At 37.1% G+C, this 22,492-nt stretch overlaps 2 protein-coding genes across 5 annotated transcripts in view; one reads left to right on the top strand and one right to left on the bottom strand.

Moving 5' to 3' along the window:
• TTC7B (tetratricopeptide repeat domain 7B) overlaps window positions 1-22,492 on the top strand; it is a 138,809-nt gene that overhangs the window by 6,604 nt on the left and 109,713 nt on the right. For all 4 annotated transcript variants that reach the window (XM_057413374.1, XM_057413372.1, XM_057413373.1 and 1 more), the window contains exons 2-3: window positions 10,277-10,431; window positions 11,577-11,745. In XM_057413374.1, coding sequence (XP_057269357.1) covers window positions 10,277-10,431; window positions 11,577-11,745 — 324 coding nt within the window. The remainder of the gene's footprint in view (window positions 1-10,276; window positions 10,432-11,576; window positions 11,746-22,492) is intronic.
• The window catches only part of DGLUCY (D-glutamate cyclase), a 184,154-nt gene that overhangs the window by 160,250 nt on the left and 1,412 nt on the right, over window positions 1-22,492 (bottom strand). The gene's annotated exons all lie outside the window — the stretch shown is intronic.

Genomic DNA, 22,492 nt, shown 5'->3' with positions numbered 1-22,492 from the left:
TCCATGTATTATAAATGTAATTATTTTAGAAATTAGATACCTCATATGTTAATGTTGGGTGGACTGCACTCTTTTGCTTTGTTTTAAAGTTATGAGAAGAAACGATAGTCTGACTTACCAGTGTATAAGTACTGGTATGTCTTGTGTTATAGCTGCTCTAGGTTTCTTTAACCTAACTTCAAGAGTTAAAGATTAGTATTAACTTTGCTATAGGAAAACAAGTTCATTAGCATAAACTCAGGATCATTGATACCACTTTTTTGAGTTTGAGTTTGAGTTTGATTCACATGGTAGTAAAGAAGGGAGCAGAAGGTCCTTAACCATGCCAGATCTGGGCCATTCCCCCTCCTCTCAAATCTGTCTTGTAAATAATCAGATTATAGAATGTGATGATTTAATTCCCTGCATTTTTATTCTGCACTGAACACGATTTAATTGTTGATTTGATAAAGTGACTGAAGACAGTAACTTGTAAAAAGCCAGGTGGCAGGATGTTGAGTTAAATTGGAGGGGGTGAGGATGTCTGGCTGATAGTTCTGCATTTGTTGGTAGCAAGTCCTTTAATCATTGGAGAATGTTTGATCTCTGCTCCAGGCTCTGGAGGAGGAGTGCTGAATCTGGACATTTCTATGGTGTCAGCAAAAGCGTGATAGGTGCATAATGGTAGTTATTAGTGAACTCTGATCAGAGATGTTATCAGTTGCTCTGTTGCTTCAAGAGATGTTGGATAAGTTTCTGCAAGTTCCCATCCCACTGATGATTTGTCTATGACTGGTATGGTTCCACTCCAAACATGTATGCATAGACAGTAATCCTTTACTATAATCTCGTTTTATCTTCAAGAGAAGGGAATCCATCTGACAAATTGTACTGTACTGCAGTGCAGCTGTTTGGTAGAGCATGAACAAGAGCTACTGTCCCCATCACATGGTTTGGTTTTGCCTTCCATCTAAATAGTCTCTAGTTGGGTTTTTTTTTAATTGTTGGTAGTGACAGGAAAACTGGTTTGTCCTTTGAGAAACAAATCATGTCAACAAACAAGACTGAAAAGAATTCCTCACTACCACAGTATGTGCTTTTCCTGTTTTCCAAGTCACTCTCTGATCTTTGAAACCTAAACAAAACATAAATAGAAAGAAGCTAAATTTTGATCATTCTCCTTCAGTGTTGTAGTAGAATTGTTTCCAGTTAGACACCCAAAGATGATGGCGATCTTGCTTTCCACACTTCATGCTTACCAGTCTTGGATATGACCCACATTCTTTCTTGGTTATGCATTGCATTTGACTGAATGGGCTATGTTTAATTCAAACATAAAATTATCAATAATCTAGACAATACATTGCTGTTGTCCTGGTTTTCCTGGCTTGAATATTTACTGTTTTGATGGTCTTAACATTTCACAAAATTTGGGTGCTTGAATATTTAAAAAAAAAAAAAGAAAAATAATACAATTTTAAATAATTGCAGCAGTTTTCTGCTCTTAATATAAAAATTAAATAAATTTCTGTAGTAATGGTACTTTGGAAGTAAGTTTATATATATGCATAAATAGTCTGGGAAGCCTATAATGTTTTTCTTCAAAGCAAGTTTTGGCTGTCAAGTAGGAAAATTACCAAGACATTGCATAGCTGTAAAGTAAAAAACGCCATGCTCCCTGTGTACTTAAGAGGCAGAGGAATAAATGACCATGTATAATATAAAGGCATTAATAAATAGAAGTTTCTCTGAGCAGCTCACTTCTGGTGTTACGTGCCTATTGTCTGCATTAGTCTGCAGCCTTTCTGCTGGTAGTGCCTGTTGGTTTGCACATGTTCTCTGGCTGCTCTTCTACCATCCCTAGAGACCTGCCTGACAAGATCATGGGCAACCTGCTCTAATCTTGCTTAGAGTAAGGGTGTTGGACTAGGCAATCTCCAGAGCTCCCTTCCAACCTCAGTCATCCTATGATGCTGTGAATTCTTGCTACTTAATGGCCAGTAGTGAAATCATAAGTGACATCCGTGTATCCATGTACTGTTTCTCTTTTCTTTAATGTAAACCTTGTATAAGTGTAAAAATTACTTTTAGCATTTAAGTAACTTCTGGTCAGAGCTGCTTGAATGAATATTTCAAGACTTCTACTAACAGATACAGCCAATGCTCATAATGACTGCTACATGCATTATGAACAAAGCAGATGTTTTTGTTTTAAGTGTATGGTCGGTCAACTTGTTCTCTGTTAGAAAACATGTGTTTCATGCTGTTTCTGCCATATGAATATGAAATCAGCTCTGGATCCAGGTTTTCCAGATCCTGCTCTGGAAGAAAGCACTATTTCAAAATGGCCTTCTCTTATAAATGTTCTGTGGGCTGCTGTAAGATTTTTCTCTTTTTCAGCTGTTTTTTACAGAGACAAGTCTTATAAGGTGCAGCTGAGGGAACTGGGGTTGTTTAGTCTGGAGAAAAGGAGGCTTATTGTTCTCTACAGCTACCTGAAATGAGGTTGTAGCAAGGTGGCTGTTGGTATATTCTCCCAGCTAACAAGCAATAGGACAGGAGGAAATGGCCTCAAGTTGCACCAGGGGAGGTTTAGATCGGGTATTAGGAAAAATTTATTCAGCAAAAGGGTAGCCAGGCGTTGGAACAGGCTGCCCAGGGAAGTGGTGGAGTCACTATCCCAGGAGGTATTTAAGGTCATCCTTAGGGACACAGTTTAGTGGTAGACTTGGCAGCACTACGTTAGTGGTTGGACTTGATGTTCTTAAAGGTCTTTTTCAACCTAAACAAGTCTCTGATTCTATGATTTACTCTGAAATTTTTGCCTGGGTACTGTGTGGAGCAATTGACCTCTTTGGGATCAAAAACCATCTAATTCCTGGGTAGAAATTCCTTAGTTTGTTTTTTAGGTTTAGGCATAACAATAGTCCGAACTGCTTTAGGAAGTCTGAGGAAAAATCCTCTCAAAATGATGCAACATGCAGCCCTTCAGGTACTCTGAACCTTCAGTTTTACCTTTAGAGAGAATAAGAGGTTTAGGGTTTGAGTAGGAGAAGTTTCCTTTCTCACTCCCAAGCTAATTTCTCTCTGGGAAGATTTGAAGCACCAGAACAGAGATTAAAAGGCAATCGACTTGCTGGAATCCTGCACATCAACTTATGGTGCCATTAGTATACTGGAAATCTCATAATTGTCCTCTTTACCCCCTGACCCTTTCCTCCCTTATTATTTTTTTCAATGATTATTTTTAGTCCTGACTTAAGACTTGAGTTTTCTATATTTTTCTCTCTCTGGAATCCAGTACAGGACAGGTGAAACAGCAACATCTTCTGTGCTCACAACTTTATCTACTTGATGTCACCTCGTGTGAGATCAATCTTTATTTGGAATTAATGATAACCGTGATCTTTTGACTTTAGTGCATTTGGATAATTATGCATTTTAAGAGTCAAAAATATGTTACCTAAAGTACTGAAGATTTTGGTAGAGAGTGGGTGAGGTGATACAACATGCTTCTAGATTTTTATCTGCTCACTTGCAAAGAAAGATTAAAGTTTGTTTGGCCAGTCACCTCTGATTCTGTAGCTGGTTTGCTCTGTATTTCATATTCCTAAATACTTCCTCTTAAAATTAAGATCCTCTGGGCTTGAGTCTGAGGTTGAGCCTCTTTGCTTAAGTCTTTGTGGTAGGAGATTTTATCCTAGTTCTGTACATTTTTCTTGCAGCTGTGTTGTTCAGAAGAGAGTGACATGAAATACTAAAAATAATTATTTTAATCTATGCCATTTGGCATACAATAAAGAAAACACCAATTTTCCCCACACTTTTTTGCACTTCAGATTTTGAGCTGTTGAGGGTCCATAATGTGTAACTACTGTTGTTAGCAGAGGATCATGTGTATTCTTGCCAGTGTAGCAAAGCAGTATGACAGAGGTGTTTCATTGTAGAAAAGCATCTTGTGTATGGAACCTTTATACCAAGATCAGGGTTGTTGATAGTTGTCGAGGTGATGCAACTATGGTATCTGTGAGAGGCATGTTTGCATTGTACCTTTACAAGTATTTCCTTGTGATGTTAAAAATACAACTGAAATACATAATTATCAGGCCCTTTAAAAAAATATTACATTTACTGCATTAATATTAGGAACACTTGAGAAACCACATAGATAGTAGTTGTGGCCTAGATAACCTTCAGTGTTCTGCTTTAGTTTTTATCCAAACTGTTGAACCATCACAGGAAAGGTAATAGTTTAACAAGGCAGCTGTTTGGTACCCTATAGAACAACTGGTGGCAGGTTCATTGGTTCTGTTGAGAAAACTTTATCATTCGCTATGGATGTATCTCAGGGTACTCTGGAATTGAATGAATTTTCTAAGTCACCTCTTGGAGAGGGATTCTGCAGGCCAGAGAATTGCTCCTAACCTGTGTTCAGTTAGGGCTTTTATTTTTGTTCAGTTTTTTCTTTTTGAACTGTGTGCAGTGTTGCTGTTATTTCCTTTTAATCCCCATCTCTCTAAAGTTACTTTTAGAAATGAATTTAGAACTACATATTCCTCTCACCTAGCCTGCTGACAACACCTGGGTTCTTCAACAAATGCTTGGAGGTTGTAGTATCATTTATCAGAAAAGTGATTATTTTGTAGTTTTGCCTGTAATTCAGAGGATGATTCAAGATGGACCGTGGTTTTAAACTGATAGAAATAATGCTTCATAATTTTTGACCCAGGATAAATGAAGACTAATCCTCTGTTTTAATACTCTGGTTTTCTGCAAGTAACTGCTTTGGATGTCTATAGTGTGGTAACAATTTTGCTTCAAAAGCAGATGTTAAAAATCGAGTAGCCGTGCAGCTGTCATTATGGTATTTTTAGACACTATTTTACAGAGACACGTCATCATGTGTGTTTTCCCCCCACTCCGTATTTATGCCAGCCTTTATTCTCATTTTGAAGATGGTTAGGGTTGATCCATATTGCAGAGAGGGATAGCCATGAACCACAAAGTTCTTCTCAAAGCATTTGGTATGAGTGTGTCTAAACTTTCTCTAAGCTGAAAGAAAACAGCTTGCCTGTGTAGAAGTGTCTGGGTTTTTTACTTTTGCTTTATTGCTAACAGAAATGGATATTTCACCTAAAGCATTCTTCATTTTGTCTTGCAGTTCCAAAGTGCTCAGACTTGTCTTTAGTTATGAGCAGAGGACAGCCCATTGGGCAGGTGGATTATTTCAGTGATACTGGGATGTTGCAGAAACAGACAGGCAAGCCAGACCCTCCTTGTCTAGTTAGGAAGTGGCTCTGAAATGCAGTTGTGATGTAAGTTGTAAAATACTCTGTAACTCTACCAAGCAATTGTTGGTGATGAACTTTTCAGCCAAAGACTGGATGAATAAGTGGGAGTCTTTCCTTTGACTGAGAATTTTATGTTGAACCATAACTGTTTTAATTTCTAAAACTGGTAAATTGGTTCCCTGGTATTGAAAACTGTTACAGTTGGTTATTTTGTTGTTTGTTTTTTTTTTTTTCTTCTGAAACATCTAGATTGGCTGCAGGAATGCTAGCCTTCAAGGTACCTGAAAGACTTTACCCAGTTTAATTATGTCTTCATAAAATGTCTCATAGAAGGATATAATCTAGATTACTCATACTGTGCTGGAAGAAAGAGATAAGCATTTTCTTCTCAAACATTACTTATTTAAGGATGTCTTAAGAGATAGCTAAATCTGATGAACAACTCCACTAGAGCTATTGTTTCATAAGTGGCTTCTTCAGAAATGTCCATGTAATTGGAATGTTGTTACAAGGACCATTGGGCTTGATCTCACTGGCACAGAATGGTTGACATGCCTCAAGCCACTGTTTTGTCAATAAAGCACTCTCACAGTCGTAATTTGATTTAAAACTTTTACCAGTTTTGCTGATTTGTTGCACCAGCCAACTTACTTAGCAGATGAGTGACTCAGTAAATAACAAAATTCTGCTTTAGCAACTTACATGTTTTGCATTCTGTGACTTGTCTTCCAGTGTTAGTCACCAGCAGCTGAGCGAGTGCAGCACTTCTGTGATGAAAGTCAGTCTGACAGTAGCTCTTCCTCTTATTTTGCCGTCTCATGATATATAGCAACGGTACAGGGAAAGGGTGAGTTGTGTTGTATGGATCACTTGGAACAGCTTTTGTTTTGATGCTTAGTTGGATCTGTAAGTCATGGCTGTTGTTTTCTCCCACCATTTCTCTGATGAAAAGTATGTGTAATACATGTTGCTGCACTATGGCTGTCCCTAGCTAGTGTATATATAGATCATTAGCTTTTCTAACTTGCCTCAATTGATGGGAAGTAATTATCTGAATGCTAGAGACTACTTTGATTCTCAACTCAGGATGTCTGGATAATTTCAGAGTATGTGCCAAAATGAATTTTAAGCTTTGCTCTTGCTTGAGTCCTGTCTTTAAAGTCAATATCCTATTTTTTCAAGTTATTGTCAGAGAAAAGAAATTGACCTTAGGGTAGAATGGTAAAGATGAGAGCGAGAGGGAGAGAGGCTAAATTATATTTTCCAAAGGCAGCAGCTTGTTTTTCTTCTCTCAGTTTTCCCAGTGCTGTGTCCAAGAGGAATAATCTTACAAACCTTCTTCAGAGTGCTGTGGATCTATGTCTGTGCCTGTCTTGTTCTTCTGTGGCTGTGAGAACTGGAACTTCTAGAGCTGGTCTTCCTCTTTCTGTGATGCAAAATGTCTCGTAGAAGGATATTATCTAGATTACTCATACTGTGCTGGAAGAAAGAGATAAGCAATTTCTTCTGAAACATTATTTATTTCAGGATGTCTTAAGGGGATGGTAGCTATTTCCCTTTAGTAATAGTTGTTGTTTCAGCACTTTCTCTTAAGAATCCTTATTTCTCAGGGAATACATTTTCACACCTAACAGTGCAAGGGTTTTTTTCCTTTTTCCTTGGTGTCTAACCTGTTCTTCAAGATATCCCCTAATCTGTTGTAACCATCCAAACTTCTTGTTTCACATGCTTCCATGACAATTTTGCAGTTTATATAATAAACAAAACATCTCTGGTAGCTCATGCACAGTTTAGCAGTGGTTTTTACCTGTCTCTTCATCTACTGTATTTAACTAAAGAAATACTTGTTACAGGGATGTGGGCCAGAAGAATTTTTGAGACCTACTTAAGGGAATGCATATGAGAGGGAAGGTATTTGTGATACATTTTTCTTTGGGATGTTTGAAGTTCTGCTGTTTGAAGTGTTGAAGAATATCAGTGGTAGACTTCACTCTTCTCATTGCAGACAGCCTTGATGATATTTCAGTTCCCTAACCAAAGCACTGGTTTTAGAGTACAGTTTGGATTCCTTGTTATGTTTAGTGTTTGTATTTCCTCAGCCTTCTTTGGAAATGAAGTTTGCTCAATGAAGTGCTAAACTGAATAAAAGCAAAGAGGAATGTTGCTTGTTGAATGAAATACTTTGGTTTTAATGCGTACAGATCAGGGAGGAAGTATCAAGTTGCACACCCTTTAAAACTTAATCAGTTTGACATATTTTAACCTGTTTCTAAGTTACCACTTAGCTTTAAAACTACAATTAGCAAAATAAATCATTGTTCTTCTCCAAAGTAGGACATTACTATGTTCACCTCAAGTATTATTTTCAAGGTCCATTCTTTCTTTTAGTCACCTTTTTAAAGAGTCTCATAAACAAAAACTGTTTACTTGGAACACTCTCTGGAGTCTTCTGAGTATTGTTAATAAAATGCCTGTGCTGAAGGTCACCCCTCAGTGACCTATTCTTTGTAAGGCAAATAACTGCATCCTGTGAACATGTTCTGAAGCACAGTTTGTCAGTTTGGAGCAGGTCTCTAATCTCTGAGACCCTTTCACTCAGCACATGTTAAACTCCTTACACCAAAGACTAACCTGTCTTGCATCGGTGTACAAAACCATTTGTCTTTTCTGTCCATGCAGTTTACACTCTGATTTTCAGAGAGATGGAACAGTTGCAGAAAGAGCAGTCCTAGAGAGTGTTGTGCTAAAGCTCTCATTGAGCAGGGTAGTGTTGGTTATAGTATCTGACTTTACTAGTTCTTTATAATAATACTGTGGCTATGCTAAGGAAATGTTAAATTTGGAATAAGGCTGGAAGGAAGGAGATTTGGTCATTTAATGTGTTGTTTAGTTTGCAGCTTGAAACTGAAGCTGTGTAAGCTGTTGATTTTTATCAGTTATGCTAAGATTTCTGTTTGAAGGAAAAGAACATGCAGCAAGTAAATTGTAACAAAATAGATGCTGAGTATGGTTGAAATTAATGGGTAATAAGATTTCATTGTTATACTTTAGCTGTATTATCGAGTAGTAGTCATTTATTTATTTATTTTGAACTGGATGTTATTTATCTTTAGTTGGGTTGTTTTTGTTGTTTTGTTTTTTTTTTGAAAGTATTTGAAAGATGTCAACTATCATTAATTTTTCAAATGTCTCTAAAGTAACAGTGCACCAGGAAGGTACTTTTCCCACTGCCCCCTTCCATATCTTTCAAGGAACCAACATTTTTTCACTGGCATGTATCAAAGCTGTATCCGGAGTGCTGCTTTACTGTAGTGAAGTTAAATTGGGCAGAATTAAAGACAGTTTAGGCAAAACAAAATGTGTATGAAGAGGCATAAAGGTCTTCTTAAAAGAAGAAAGTGTATGTAGAAAATGATACTTCAGATTACTTGGTGTTTGACCTAGAGATGAGGATAGCTGAAATATCATGAGAAACTTTGGCAGGCAAAGGAATGGAACTGTTACTGCAAATTTGACATTGATGAATTTGACAACTATGGCCTGAAAGCCAGAAAATTGAGCAGGCTGATAACCAAGCTGCATCTGTGGCATGGTTTGTCTTTGTCTGGATGCTGACATTTTTCCCTTCTGCAGCAGTGTTTAAACAGTAAAATGTGAATAAATGGGAGTTGAGAACATATAAATGTCCAGATTACTTTGGCTGTCTTTCCCAGAACATCGGATAAAAAGCATAGATGGAAAAAGAAGTATTCCCTTGATGCTTTTGCTATTTGTCTGGTCTCTTAAACTCTCTGTTGAAGAAATCGTGGTTAAAGAATCAGCAGTTAGCTGGAGGTTTTAAGGGAAAAAAGTTATTCTAGTTTTTTTGTCTTTCTGCTTGATAGGATATATTACAGAACTGGTCCTTATAGTTTACTGTATGATGGCATTCTACATGGGTCATATACTAGTCCAACTGACATGAGACAGAAATTTGCTGTACTTTAAAGGTGAAATAATGATGATGCATTTATACTTCTGAGGAAGTAACACTGACTTCTGCATGTCCTGGTCTTTCTGTCCATTTCCATAACCCATAATGACACAGTCCTAAAGGTTATAGGGTGCTGAGTACTTTTCTGATTGTTAGCTTTTTGCCTTTCCGCTTTTTAAAGTCTATTTTATTTATTGTTAGGTTATTTTGGGGGTTATTCTGACATTGTTTGCAGATGTGACCTGGTCTTGTCAAGACCCAGACAGGCAGGTGATGATGTTTGCAGCCATCTCCTCACTAGAGGAAGTACTCGACATGTTTCAGTGAAATGATTTTCATGGTCCTGGTAAGGGCAAGGTAGAGGATGACCAGTTTCTTGAATTTCAGCAAACGTGCTACCTGCAGCTTTACTGGGCAGCCTGGTGTTATGTTCTGCCGTTATGCCTGATAAGTGGTAGTAAGCCTCCTAAGAAATGGTGAGAATGATGAGAAATGGACTTTCATCCTGAAGACTTGGGATGGCTTAAGCCTTAGCAAGCTCCAAATGCTATCTACTTTCTTACAGCTGAGATACAGTTGGTGATCAAAGACATTGTGAGGGACATGTAACTTAAAAATAGTTGTATAAAGGAATCCAGTATTCATGTTTGAAACTCTATTTGAATCCAGTATTCATACTTGAAACTAAAATAGGTGTTTTGTGAAAAACACACCTGTTTTTTTTTTTTGTATAAAGTGAGTTTCAGAAGTGTATTTTGTCACGTTCAGAAAGCTACGTAAGGCTTTTGAGTCAAGTGTTGCTTTTTAAGGAGGAAGGGGAAAATACTGACTTCAGTTTAACGTTCTAATTCATTATGACACGGGAGACTTGATTCTACAATGAATCGCACAGGTAAAAGATAAACTGAGAAGTAAAACAAAGTGCCTTGTGTCTTTTCTTTAATCTGAATTCAGGCAATGGCTGCTTCCACTGAAATGTTAGTAACAAAAAATGATTTCTAGTATTTCATGAGTTGTTTTTTTTTATTTACAGATGACATGGCAGAGCTTCTTCTTGGGGAGTCCAAGCTAGAACTGTTTTTGAAGGAAAATGCTCTTAAACAGAGTAGTAGTCCACGGGGGCCCGGGCCAAAGCTGACTGAGGTCAGGAAACATCTCACGGCAGCGCTTGATAGGGGAAACCTAAAGGTATGTGTCAGTCTGAAGAGGTATCAAAAAAGCTGAAACTGGTTGGAGTACTCTGCTGATCATGGAGAAAAATGTGCAAAACGCTTATGTTTAATATCTCATGATATCATTGCTGTTCCCAGAAGATCATCAGCAGTATGCAATTTCATGGCTCTTTGTGTCTTTGTGGGCTTTTATTCAGCTAAATTTCCCAAATATTTTTCCAGTAGAAGAATAAGCAAATTGCTATTGACTTCTGGATGCTTAAGTCAAGTACTTAGAACTTGTTTTGAAGTTTTTCTTGGAGTATATAACTATATTGTTCTCTGTAATGCATTAAATAGAAGTGTTAAAAACAAAATACTTCACAGATTTCTGTAGTACTTTGAAATATTCAGAAAAGGTTCCTTAAGTTATGTTTGTGGGTGCAAAAAGTGAGGTTAATACTTGAAAGCATTTTCTGCCATAACATTTTGATGTTCTTAACCTTTCTGGCCCATCTTGTACTTAAGTATTGTTGTAGCTGCTACATCAACTTATCCTTTCTGTACTCAATGTCCACCTTTTGTGAGCTCAAAAGAACCTTGTTTTACAGTCATCTGTAGTGTTTTGTTTCCTGTGATGTGTGGGAGTATTAATTTCTCTTCCTTTTCTCCTTTTCTTTCTTCATTCTTCCACAAATCCTTTTTTTTTTTTCCAAGACATTTCTTCTGCCCTGATTGAAATCATTAAATAATTAAATATATAGGGCGTGGAACATATATAATGAAGTTTTGATGCTGTGTTATTTTCCACTGTTCTTGTGGTGTTAGAAAATCTCATTGGAGGGGTTGTAATGATAGGTTGCTTTTAAATAGTTTAGTTACCGAAAAAGCTGGATTCTGACTTAGAGGTATTTCTGATGTATGTGTGAATAAATATGTGAGTATATAAAATGATTGCTTTTCAGTAGCTTGGTGGAGTGAGATTTTGTGGTTTCACCCCTTACCCAAGCTTCCCAAATATTACATGAAGATAGAATTTTGTTGGTTTGCTCTGTTGCAAGAAATACCCTGAGGGATATTTCATAGTGAATATATACAGAAAACAGACCAAATAGTTATCATAAAGAATTAGGTGTGTTCTGTCACGAAAAAAAAATCCCTCTCTATTCTTATTCCTTCTAGCCAGAATTCCTACAAGAAGCTAACCTAATTATGGCCAAATTAAACTATGTAGAAGGTGATTACAAAGAAGCTCTGAACACATATGCCAGAGTTGGAGTTGATGACTTGCAGCTAACTGCAGTGCCACCATATAGGCTACGGATGATTGCTGAAGCATATTCTACTAAAGGTAAGATCACTCTTTCCAGTAGAATAATGTGGATTTTTTTTTTTAATTTAATTCATAACTTGTCAAATATTAAAGAATTTTTTGGCATGGTGGAGTACTACATTTGTAGATAAATAAGAGTATGGCTTGGCTGCTTTAAGTTATTCAGCGTTTGTGCTAGGTTTGAAAAGACTTGAACCTCAATTAGTATTCTGACTGTGCTGCCACCAAATCAATTTTTTAGAAGTGTATTTACAAGTTCTTCCGTATGTAAATGTCCCAATAACTGTGGCTAGGTACCAGAAGTATTATCGCTGTTGCTGAAAGGTTGGAGTTACAAAAGTAGTGCAGTTTTTTTGTGCAGTTTTGCATTTGCTGTGAGCAGAATTGGAGAACCTTGATTCCTGGTGATGAGTTTTACTGAATGTTAAAATGCTCAACCCAAGCTAAATTGCTTAACTAAACTGTTAATTGAGAAAAATAGTAATAACATGATAAACAGTTCATTTCTTATGCAGTTTTATTTTCTTTTTTTTCTTACATGAATATATTAAAGAAAGTGAAGTTAATATTTTTTTAATTAGTCTGGTATAGTGAAAATTGTAATGCTGGCCTTGTGTCTTAAGGTGGCAGTGCCACTTCAGCGTAGAAAATTCATTAATAGATTAAGCAGGGTCATCGTATTGAGGGAAATGGCAGTTTGCATGCTGTAGGTTTATTAGGATTAACTGTTTCTAAATGTTTGCTTTGGTCTTCTGGTGTTTAAGCTTGGGTTTGATTGGACATATACTTCTTGTTATGGCAAGAGGAGTTTCAGAATCAGCAAATACAATTTATGAGGCTTTAATAGCATTCACTGACAACCAGTCAAGGATGGTTTCTAATATTACTCTTGGAAGAGAGTGACTGTTTTCCACCAACACAGTCCTCTAGCAAATGTTAGATAAGCATATATCATTCTCTGTAGCGATGTCAGGGAAATAAGAGAATTAACTGATAGCAGAGACACAAGGATGCTTCCTAAATCTGAGCAAATTAGATTCAAGTGGGAAGGGAGTACATGTGGAGATCTTATACGTGACATAAGTCTGCCAAGTTCTCTCATACAGCATCTCTGTGTGCTTTTTGGCAGTGTCTGGTATGGGTAGACTTTGACTCAGCTTTGTGATATTTGGCTGTATTTTGTTTTGTTTGGGGTTTGGTTTTTTTGTTTGTTTTTTGTTTGTTTTATCTGTGAGGAAATCTGTTGAATTTGTCATGTTCTTTCTATGGAAATGCAATCTTGGACATGATCAACTTTAAGTACCTGAGTTTGCTTATATCTCCAAGGAATCCCTGTAATTTAATTGACTCTTTTCCCACAGCTCAGCTCTTCTGGCTCGTTTTTATTTGACCTCGTAAGGATATATAAAAATTGAAACATGAAGGGATCAATTTTGCAGGAAGGATTAGTAATACTGATTTTATTTAATGTAAAAATAGTTTTTAGAAAATAGTAAAATGTGTATCTTTCCTGCCCTCATATATTTTGTAGGTTCAGCTTATTAAAAAAAAGGAGGGAGAAAAAAACGGGCATGTTTTCTGCTAAGACACAGAGCAGATTTTGCTTATGATTTCAAATGTTATACTTAAACATTTAAATCTGTCATATAAATCTTCATCTAATCTTGATCAGACTTCATTCGTTTGGTCACTTCTACTGGCTGACTGGCTACCAGTTTATGTGAGCAAACTGAGCAGACTATTGAGGATCTGCTTTTCTATTCGTGTTCATAATCGTCTTTTTTTGTGATTACATTTCCAGTTTGAATGAAAGGTTTAATATCCCTTCTTCCCATGGTAGCAGGTTGGAAGAATGTTTTCATGTGTTCTAGCATGAAGTAGAAATCACTGAGCAGTCTTAATTTGCTATTTGAAGTCCATATAAGTTTAGAGTAATTGATAGCTAAACAGTGTTTGTTTCTACCCATATAATTAATGTACAGTTAACTCTCACTCTCTTCCCCCTTCTGCAGGTGTTTCTTCTTTCTTATTATAAGAGTCGACTATTAAACTTTTCAGTCTGATTAAGAGTCTCCTTGGATGTGATCGAGGCTTGTAGTTATTACCCAGCTAAATACAAGTTATTCATACTGGGTTTTATGCTTCCCTGGGATTTGTGTTTCTTCTTGCAAGTTCAAGGATAACCTGATTATGTAAAGATAAAAATTCTTCTGGGTATTTAGATTTTATTTCTTTGGTAGTCGTGAACTTAGCACCATGTTATTAAGCAGTGAGGAAGTATTTGTGCTGCAGGTTGGCAAACGTGAGCGTGGCTGCTCTATTCAGTGTGCCCACCTGCACAGCAGCAGTTGAAGTTACCTGGTTTTTGTTGCTCAGTTTCAATCCAGTTTGGGGCAAATACTATTCCAGTAAATTTGCAGTCTTGCATGCTGTTGTGTAGTGGTCTGAAACTGATGTACTTACCTCTGACAAAGGCATAGGGCGGATAACTAATGGCAGGTTTTAATAGCCTTTTTTTTCTTTTTTTTTTTTCTTATTTAAGGTGCGACCACCTCCATGTGCTTACCTCCTCACTCTGAGGTTTCATTCTATGACCTCAGAAGTGATAGATTGAGTGGGATGCTTGAGTTAACATGCTTGTTCTTATATAGTTGTTTCAGGGTCCTAAGGGAGCATGTTACGCTGTAGCTGTAGGCAGTTAACAGTTCACAAGAAGCCCTTAGAAATGACTGGCTTCCCATATGTCCCATCTTACTCTTGCTTGTGGAACATACAAAATATGTCTTTCTGTTCTTCACAGCAAAGGAAGATTCAGGATATGTGTATGGATGTAACAAAGTGCAAAAATAGGTTCCAGGTCAGGTTCAAGCTAAATTTTGCTGGAGTTTTATCTACTGATGGCTGGAAAGGAGGGGAGGAGCAGCAGTAGTGACAGTTGTGGGGAGAAAAAATAGAATCAGAACATGGCAGGGGAAGCAAGATCCCCAAACACTTGCTCTACTGTGGAGGGTGTGTATGTATTTATGTATGTATATATATGTGTGTATGCATACATATATAAATATACTTCTGTATGTATTTATGTTGTTAGAAAGTAGATGTGACAAAAATCAAAAGGAGTATTCTTACTGCCTCTTCAGACTCTCCAAAGTGAGTGTGTCTGAATGCATTATCTGTCAAGGCTGTTTGTAAACCTTACTGCAAAATGTTCATTAAATTACAATAGTCTTCACTGAAAAAGTCATCATTATGATATTCCAGAATATGAAATTTAATGTCTTTTTGCCCCTGCAGTCTTCAACTTGGAATAACTTTGTCATTAAACCAAAAAACTAAAGTCATCTACTGCCTGCAGTGCACTTAAAATTTTTTTAATTACATAAATTGATTAAATGCGTATGTATTTTTAAAAGAATGCTTTTAATTCTCTGTGCTGTTTATAGCTTTATGTGAGGACAGCATATTCAGAAGAATGTAAGTGAGAGGCATAATATGGAATGATAGTAAGTCAAACAAAGGGTTCAAAGGCTTTCAAAACCCAGAAAGGAAGATTAAATGATTGTTATTTTTTTCTTGGAAATGTCTAGTTGGTGACATGCTGCTTAAAATCTTCCAAAGAAAGCTTCTGATAGCTTTGTCAAAATGCAACATTGTAAAATTTCAATGGAATTCTAAGAAAATCCCATCAATTTACTTTTGAAAACTTTCCCATTTCCTTTACACACAGCTCTTTGCCAGCCTGTGATGTGCAGGGAACCACAGGGCCACAGTGCCGGAGCAGTGCTGGAAAGTGGTTGCTGTCTGTTGCTCCTAGAGAAAATGATCAAAATTATTAATGTGGTGATAAAGGCACTGCTGTATATCATCACACCAAGAAAAACTCATGGCCAGTTGATTATAATTTTGGAAAACAAATAAAAATGTTCAGAAAGAAAGTTAAGGAATGAGACCAAGTTTGGGGTTTTGTGTGTTTCAATTTTATTGGTGATGGTGGTGGTTTTGTTTGTGCGGATTTTTTGTGTTTGATGTTTGGGTTGGGTTGGGTTTTTGTTTGTTTGTTTGTATGTTTGTTTTCCTCTGGCTGCTAGTAGTTATGCTTTACCTTGAGTAGAAGAAGATGCAGGAGTGGTCTGCTGAAAAGTTGTCTGCTGCTGTGTCCATTAAGCCAACAGATCAGCCATATGAATATGCGTGAGGCAAAGCCTCAGAAACTTGAATATCATAGGTCAGCATTCAGCACAGTTTAGATAGCCCTCATGCAAAAGTTGTGAGGAGATAACTTCCACAGAGTACACATAATGTAGTGCAATTCCAACATGTTCCTGCCTTTCTCCACCATTCTCTCAAATTCTCAAGTCAAAACGAGATGTGTAGTGGAGGATGATGTTTTCTTATGTGGTTAAATTCATGGACAAGCATGGACTTTCCACTCATTTTTTTTTTTATTGTTTTGCTCTGTGTAACCATAGAACACAGTTCTAGATTAGATCTAGTGTATTCTAAGAGAAGAGCTGATTTTGATGCAGTACTTCTGAGTAATGACTCTGTATGTGTATGGTAGAAGGTGTTGTGTGGGATAGAGTATTAATAAAATCATGGTTTTGATATTAAATAAAGAATTTTCTTCGATTCAGACCTTCTTGAAGAGACTGAGTGGGGCAAATGTCCTATAAAACAGTGAAATGAAAAGATGGAGCTTTTCAAATGAATAGGCCACTTTAGTATTTGCGAAAATAAGAGACTACTTGTTTGAATTGATTGGTTAGGTTTTCCCCCATCTGCTTTTAATTACATTTGACATGATAGCAGAGGAAAAGCATCTGATAAAGCAGTTTTCTGAAGCAAAATGTCTTATGTTTGGAGTTGCCAGGTTATTTCGAGAGGGTGTGATGAGGGAAAGAAAGATGGACATAGAAGGAGGACATTGCTGAGGAGATGGGCAGGTTTGTATGACTGTTGTCACAAATTGTTAGCCTGAAAGCAGGTGTAATAATGTTGCTGGCACCAGCTCCCAGAAGCTGTTGCCCTTCATTTTTCTGTAGTAGCACTTAGAGGTAGCTCCACTCCTGTGACCTACTGTCTTAATCTGCAGTTTAAAGAAGCAGCACAGTAAAAGCAGGTTTTTTTTTTTTCTTTTGCCACAGATGTAACTTAGACATTTGTCCCAGTTGTTAGAGCTGTTTTACACAGCAGGGACAAAGTTAAGAAATGAGGCAGGGGGAGGAAGAGAGAAGGACAGTCTTGAGATTGTGGTGGCAAATCTTGGTTTAAAGCAAAATGTAGTGGTGTTTGCGTATTTCTGGCTGTATTAGTTGATATTTAAGTACCTGCTTAGGAATCATAGAATCACAGAATAGTTTGGGTTGGAGAGATCTTTAAGATCAACCAGTTCCAACCTCTCTGCTCTAGGCAGGGACACCTCCCACTAGACCAGCTTGCTCAAAGCGTTGTCAAACCTGGCATTGAACACTGCCAGGGATGGGGCAGCCACAACTTCTCTCGGCAACCTGTGCCAGCACTTCTCCACCCTCACAGTATAAAATATCTTTCTCATGTCTAATCTAGATCTACCTTCTGTCAGTTTAAAGCCATTCCCCTTTGTCATATCACTATATGACCATGTCAGAAGTCCCTCTCCAGATTTCTTGTAGGCCCCTTTTAGGCACTGGAAGCTGCTTGCTCTAAGGTCTCCCCAGAGCCTTCTCTTCTCCAGGCTGAAAAAGCCCAACCCTCTCAGACTGTCTCCTTAGGAGAGGTGCTCCAGCCCTCTGATAATCCTCATGGCCCTCCCCTGACCTGCTCCAACAAGTCCACATCCTTCTTATGACTTCTGATAAGTAGCAGGTTCCCTTGTTATAAGAAGTTAATTTTGTCTCTCCAGTATCCATTTGTTTACTTTCTTCACTAGATCTGTTTAATTGGCAATGCTCTGTTCTGACACTAAGGAAAATTTTAACTTGCCAAGAATTGAAATAAGCTAAGTTAGGAATCTGTAAAGAAGTAATTAAAGACTGTGTATGTCTGGCTTCCCCCTCCACCTTTTTCATATTGTGCTTGTGTAGCTAGCTCCAGCTTTTCCTATTCCCCTTCCTTACAAGACCAACCCGAAAAAATGCTGTTACCATACTGAAGCCTATATTTAGAATCCATTTTAATAATGACTGAAGCTAATATTCTCCTAGGGATATGGCCTCTGGGAACAGGACAATTAATTTCTTGCAAGTTTTCAGCAGCATACTAATGAGGTAATATACTGGAAACCACACATAGGCATTATTCAAATACTGTGCACGGCAATATCTGCTATGTTTCAAAGCAATTTCTGTTTGCTTATGGAAGCAGAGATGAGAAGCATGCACAGTGGGATACTGAGGTGTTAACTTGGGGAGGTGCAACTTGTCGGTAACTCTGAAATATATATTTATTTGTATATGTATGTATGTATTTAGGAAATAAACTTACTGAATGTGATTCTGATACTGCTGCGTAAGTCAAAAGGCAGAATTGAAAAATGAATTTACAATATTTGATGTTACAAATTAGTGAATCTTTTTACAAATGCTCATAGATGAACATAGCAATTTACAGGTCTGGTATTTCTTCAAGTCTGCAACTTTGGAAGCTTGATTTTAGTAAAGAAATTGAACTTATATTTAATACAGTGTAAACATTAGTAGATTACTCCAGGGATCCGTCAAGATGGCTGTGTTGTATTACAGTAACAAATTCTTGTTAAGTTTTTGAGGGTTGTCATCTATAAGTTAGACTGTGACATTACAGGATTGTAGCCTTATTGCTGTAGGCCATTTTATGTCTCATATTGCCTGTTCAAGTAACTGTGTTTATATTTAGATGATGTATGTTGAGAAAGGTGAGACTGTCTTTACTGCTGCTGACCCATATTCAAATTTAATGTTTTATTTACCAAGTTAAATGATTGGCTATTAATTATTTCTATTTACAGAAACATGTAAATACTCATTAAGTTCACTGGAAGTGTCAGGTGCATGTGAATTGCTACTGTGCGGTTAGCAAAAGATGCTGCACTTAACTTTAACCGTATACGATTGTAATGGGGTCCTGTACGCTGCTAGCTTGTGTCAGCAAACACCAAGCAGCCCTTCACTGAAGAATGCTAAACAAAAGCTGGTTTAGTAATTATGCTGGGGATCTCTAGCCTCATTAGGCAATGGGTCAAGAATTCAACTCCAGTTCCCTCCTCCCGTGTTGCTATGCAAATGTTGCAGCCTGTCAGGAGGCAGTTTGCAGGCCACAGCTAGGTAGCCAGTGCCATAGATAATTCAAACTTTGTTAAAGGTTGTCTTTCCCCAGTCTGTTTTTATGACTTCTGCTCTGCCTGAGCAGGGACTAGGGGGATCCCAGGAGTTTGTCCTGCTTGTCACAGTTCTGCTCTTAGCTCTGGTATTTGAAGTCCAAACACTGAATGAAAACAATATATTTTATATTAAAATAGACTTCTTTAGGACTTTAGTGTTTTTCTAGTTCTTAGTTTCTTTCAAATCACTAGACGTTCTTCAGGGTCTTGCCTTTGCAAGAGTGAGGAGAGGAAGAAAATGCTGGGCCAGAGTGAAAGATTAGCGATTCTGGCCTTTTTTCTTACGACACACAGGAAGAACTGGTGTCACAGTGGAGCCTGGTCTGTTTTCCTCAGAGGTTCTTGTAGGAACAGTCCTGACAATATACAGCAAAATACCTCAAATTCCATAGTTAACCCATCTCCTTTCTTCTGAGAGAGCAGCTTCCTTGATGTCTAGTCCTTATACTGGTGTGTAGCTCTTCTGCTTTGGGGAGGGTTCCTCTGAGGGATATTCACTCACTCCAGCATCTACAATTATCAGTCTTATTCACTCCTTTTAGCTCTAGTTTGAACTTTTTCAGTGCCTTTAGAAGGTGCTTGTCTTTCAAAGGGCTGTACTGTAAAGCCAGAATTGTCTGGCACGTGTTTCTTAAGAAATAAGTGCACATGTGAAAATACTGATCTCCCTAAATTTTAAAAATAACTGTAAAAGACTATTGTACTCTTCAGAAGATACAAAGACTTGAGTGCCATGACATTGAGAGGAAAAGTGCAACCAATTGTTTCTTGTTATTTCAAGAAATCACAAAATATTGTTAGGTTTTGTTTTTTACTTTGAGAAACTTCAAGACACTTAGAAGCACTAGCATAACTATGGCATTAGAAAAGTCCTACTAATGAAATGACATTGCAGTATGAGTATATGCAATAAAATGCCGTCTTCAACTCTGGAAAGTTATGTTTATGTTGCTCTGAGTGTCATCTGGAATGGAATTTAATTTTCTCGAAGTAGTCTGTGTTTGAAAGAGTGGCTGGTCAGAGCAGCTTCCCTTAAATTTAAGTACACTGAGAGAAGGGGACATTGACCTTCTTTCCGATGCTTTTTCAGGAAAGCCAATTCGGTTTGAAACTAGCCATAGAGGAGGTCCTGCCTCCTGACAACTCTGGGAGACCTTTTTTCCTGTATCTTGGCATGGGGGGATGCGGCAATCCAAGGTACTTGAAAAATCAAAGAAATTGTTAGTGTTTCCTTAGCTTGTCTAAAGAAATAGTAGGAATTGCCTAACATGGTGTATCTGCAGTAACTGTGAAAGTAAGTGGTAGTTCATTATAAATATGTTTCCCTACTCTCCATTCTTACTTTTCCTCCTTTCTGTTACAATAATTTGCAAACACCTGTAGGGAATTGAAAAGCATTTACACTTTGCTTTCTAAAAGTTCTCTGGAAGCAAATCACAATCTTTGAGGACTTCTAGAAATAGTTCCTTCCCTTCAGTAAGATTAGCAGTGTTTGTTCTAAGCTCAGAAATAAACTGTGGGAGTTCTGTGATAGCAGTAACTCGGGTTCAGTTCCTTTTTTGAAATTACTAATGTTTGCCATAGTCCATGTTAATGTTTGTTCTAAATATATAAGCTAAATACAGAGTATTTTTTAAAAGGAGTTAAAAGGGAGTTATTTTGTGTGTTTTTAGCTTGGAAAACTTAACAGTGTTGCTTTGCACATTGTATAGGGAAGAATAAGTGCTGTGTACTCAAACACACTTGGCTTTTATTTGTCCATATAAGGAAAACAGGAAGCAAACCCAGAAATCTCTATCTATTGATGCAACTGTTTCTTTCTTGCAAATACATGTTTCTTATACTTAAGTATATATAGTCTTTCACTGTTTTAACTCTGTCCTTTGGCTCATGTACAGAAAACAGGAGATAAACCATGGTCTATTGTTATTTGTGGTCTCTAAAATTTATACTGACAAGGTACTGGCTGGCACCATGGAAAATCCTCATATATACAATGCAGTAAATGTGACAGACTTTTCCCAGCCTTGTGGGTTTTGTTTGTTTGTTTGTTTGAATGGTCTCAGTAGTTGCCTGGGTGGTAGAAATACTTGGCAAAGATCTGAGCTGTGCTGTGGATTTCCTTTTGATGTTGGAGTAATTTTTGTTTTCCTCTGTATGATGAAATGGGAGTGTCAGTTAATAGGTTTTCCCACAGAACATTCAAGTCTGCCTTTTTTTTTTTTTTTTAAAGTACTTTGTAGGTCAAAAGTAATCACTGTCCTTGTCCTTAACATAAAAATGATAAGAATAAGCAAATATATTAATGCAGATTTCTTAAAACCTGTTTGTTTATTACTTGTTCTTATGAGTTCTTTTTTTTGGGGGGTAGTGGTCAGTGTGTGTGTATGTTGTGGTAGGGCTGGTCTGCTCCTGTATTTGTAAAAAATTAAATCATTGACTTGGCATAAACTTGGCCACTGATCTGAGGTGATAGACATGAGAATGCCACTTGGAATAAGTGATAAAACCATCTACTGTTTGCTTTTTGAAACTTTTACAAAAATATGGGTAATTTATAAAGTTTTTTAAGATATAAAGAAAACCTTGCATGCTATTATGTAATTTAAGTATCAGGTGTACTCTTTTTTTGTACAAATACTGTTTGTTGCTGTTTTGCTCTTCTGACAACTTGGAGTTACTCTGCAAAATGTGTGAGCTTAACTAGTACACACTTGAATTCATTTCACTCCTTCTCACTTTCTTTTCCCCTTAGGAGTCAGCTTACTTGATATCAGGACTAGATATGTATAAGATAAATGTCTTCCCAAAATAAATCTGACCCAGTTTGTTGGAAGCTTTTACTTGAAGGTGTTTTTGACTGGAGACTTAAAAGCCATGAATATCAAAGTCATCATATCAATTGATGTGATATTCTTGAATGCAGAATAAAACAAAATAACCACTAAAAGTTAAACAAGCCAACAGCTATGACCTTTACAACAAATGCAATATTTTGTAGCTGTAATATGTACCTCTTTTCCCAAATATCTCAAGGCAGTTTATAAACAGTTGAAATAATTCTTGCCTTTTTGAGGGAGAATAGCTAAGATTCCTGTCTGGCAGGTGTGGGAGCAAGCACAAAGAGTAGACCTGACTTGTCTGACTATATGAAAAAGTCATCAGCAGATAGTTCAGTGATTTGTATTTCTTTGAAACTCGTGTTTCTCAGTTCTGTATGTTACTATTTGCTTTTTCTTTTATTTAAGGGCATAATGTAATAATCTCTATTTTAATTAACTTTTAATCATCTCTCAGTATTCTTACAAAGAAAGGGGCAGTATATTATGTGGTTGTCATTGTTGTGTTGCTACTTATATCTGTATAAAATTAAATTATACTTGTATGTACTTTAATACATTATTTCTTAAATTTAATCTGTATTTAAGA

This window comes from Pezoporus wallicus, unplaced genomic scaffold (assembly GCF_028554395.1).
Source record: "Pezoporus wallicus isolate ANWC-B61680 ecotype Strahan unplaced genomic scaffold, APGP_CSIRO_Pwel_v1 contig_3017, whole genome shotgun sequence".
NCBI classification, from domain to species: Eukaryota; Metazoa; Chordata; class Aves; order Psittaciformes; family Psittacidae; genus Pezoporus; species Pezoporus wallicus.
The sequence above is the reverse complement of the archived record's forward strand: the minus strand, read 5'-3'. Positions and strand labels throughout refer to the sequence as shown.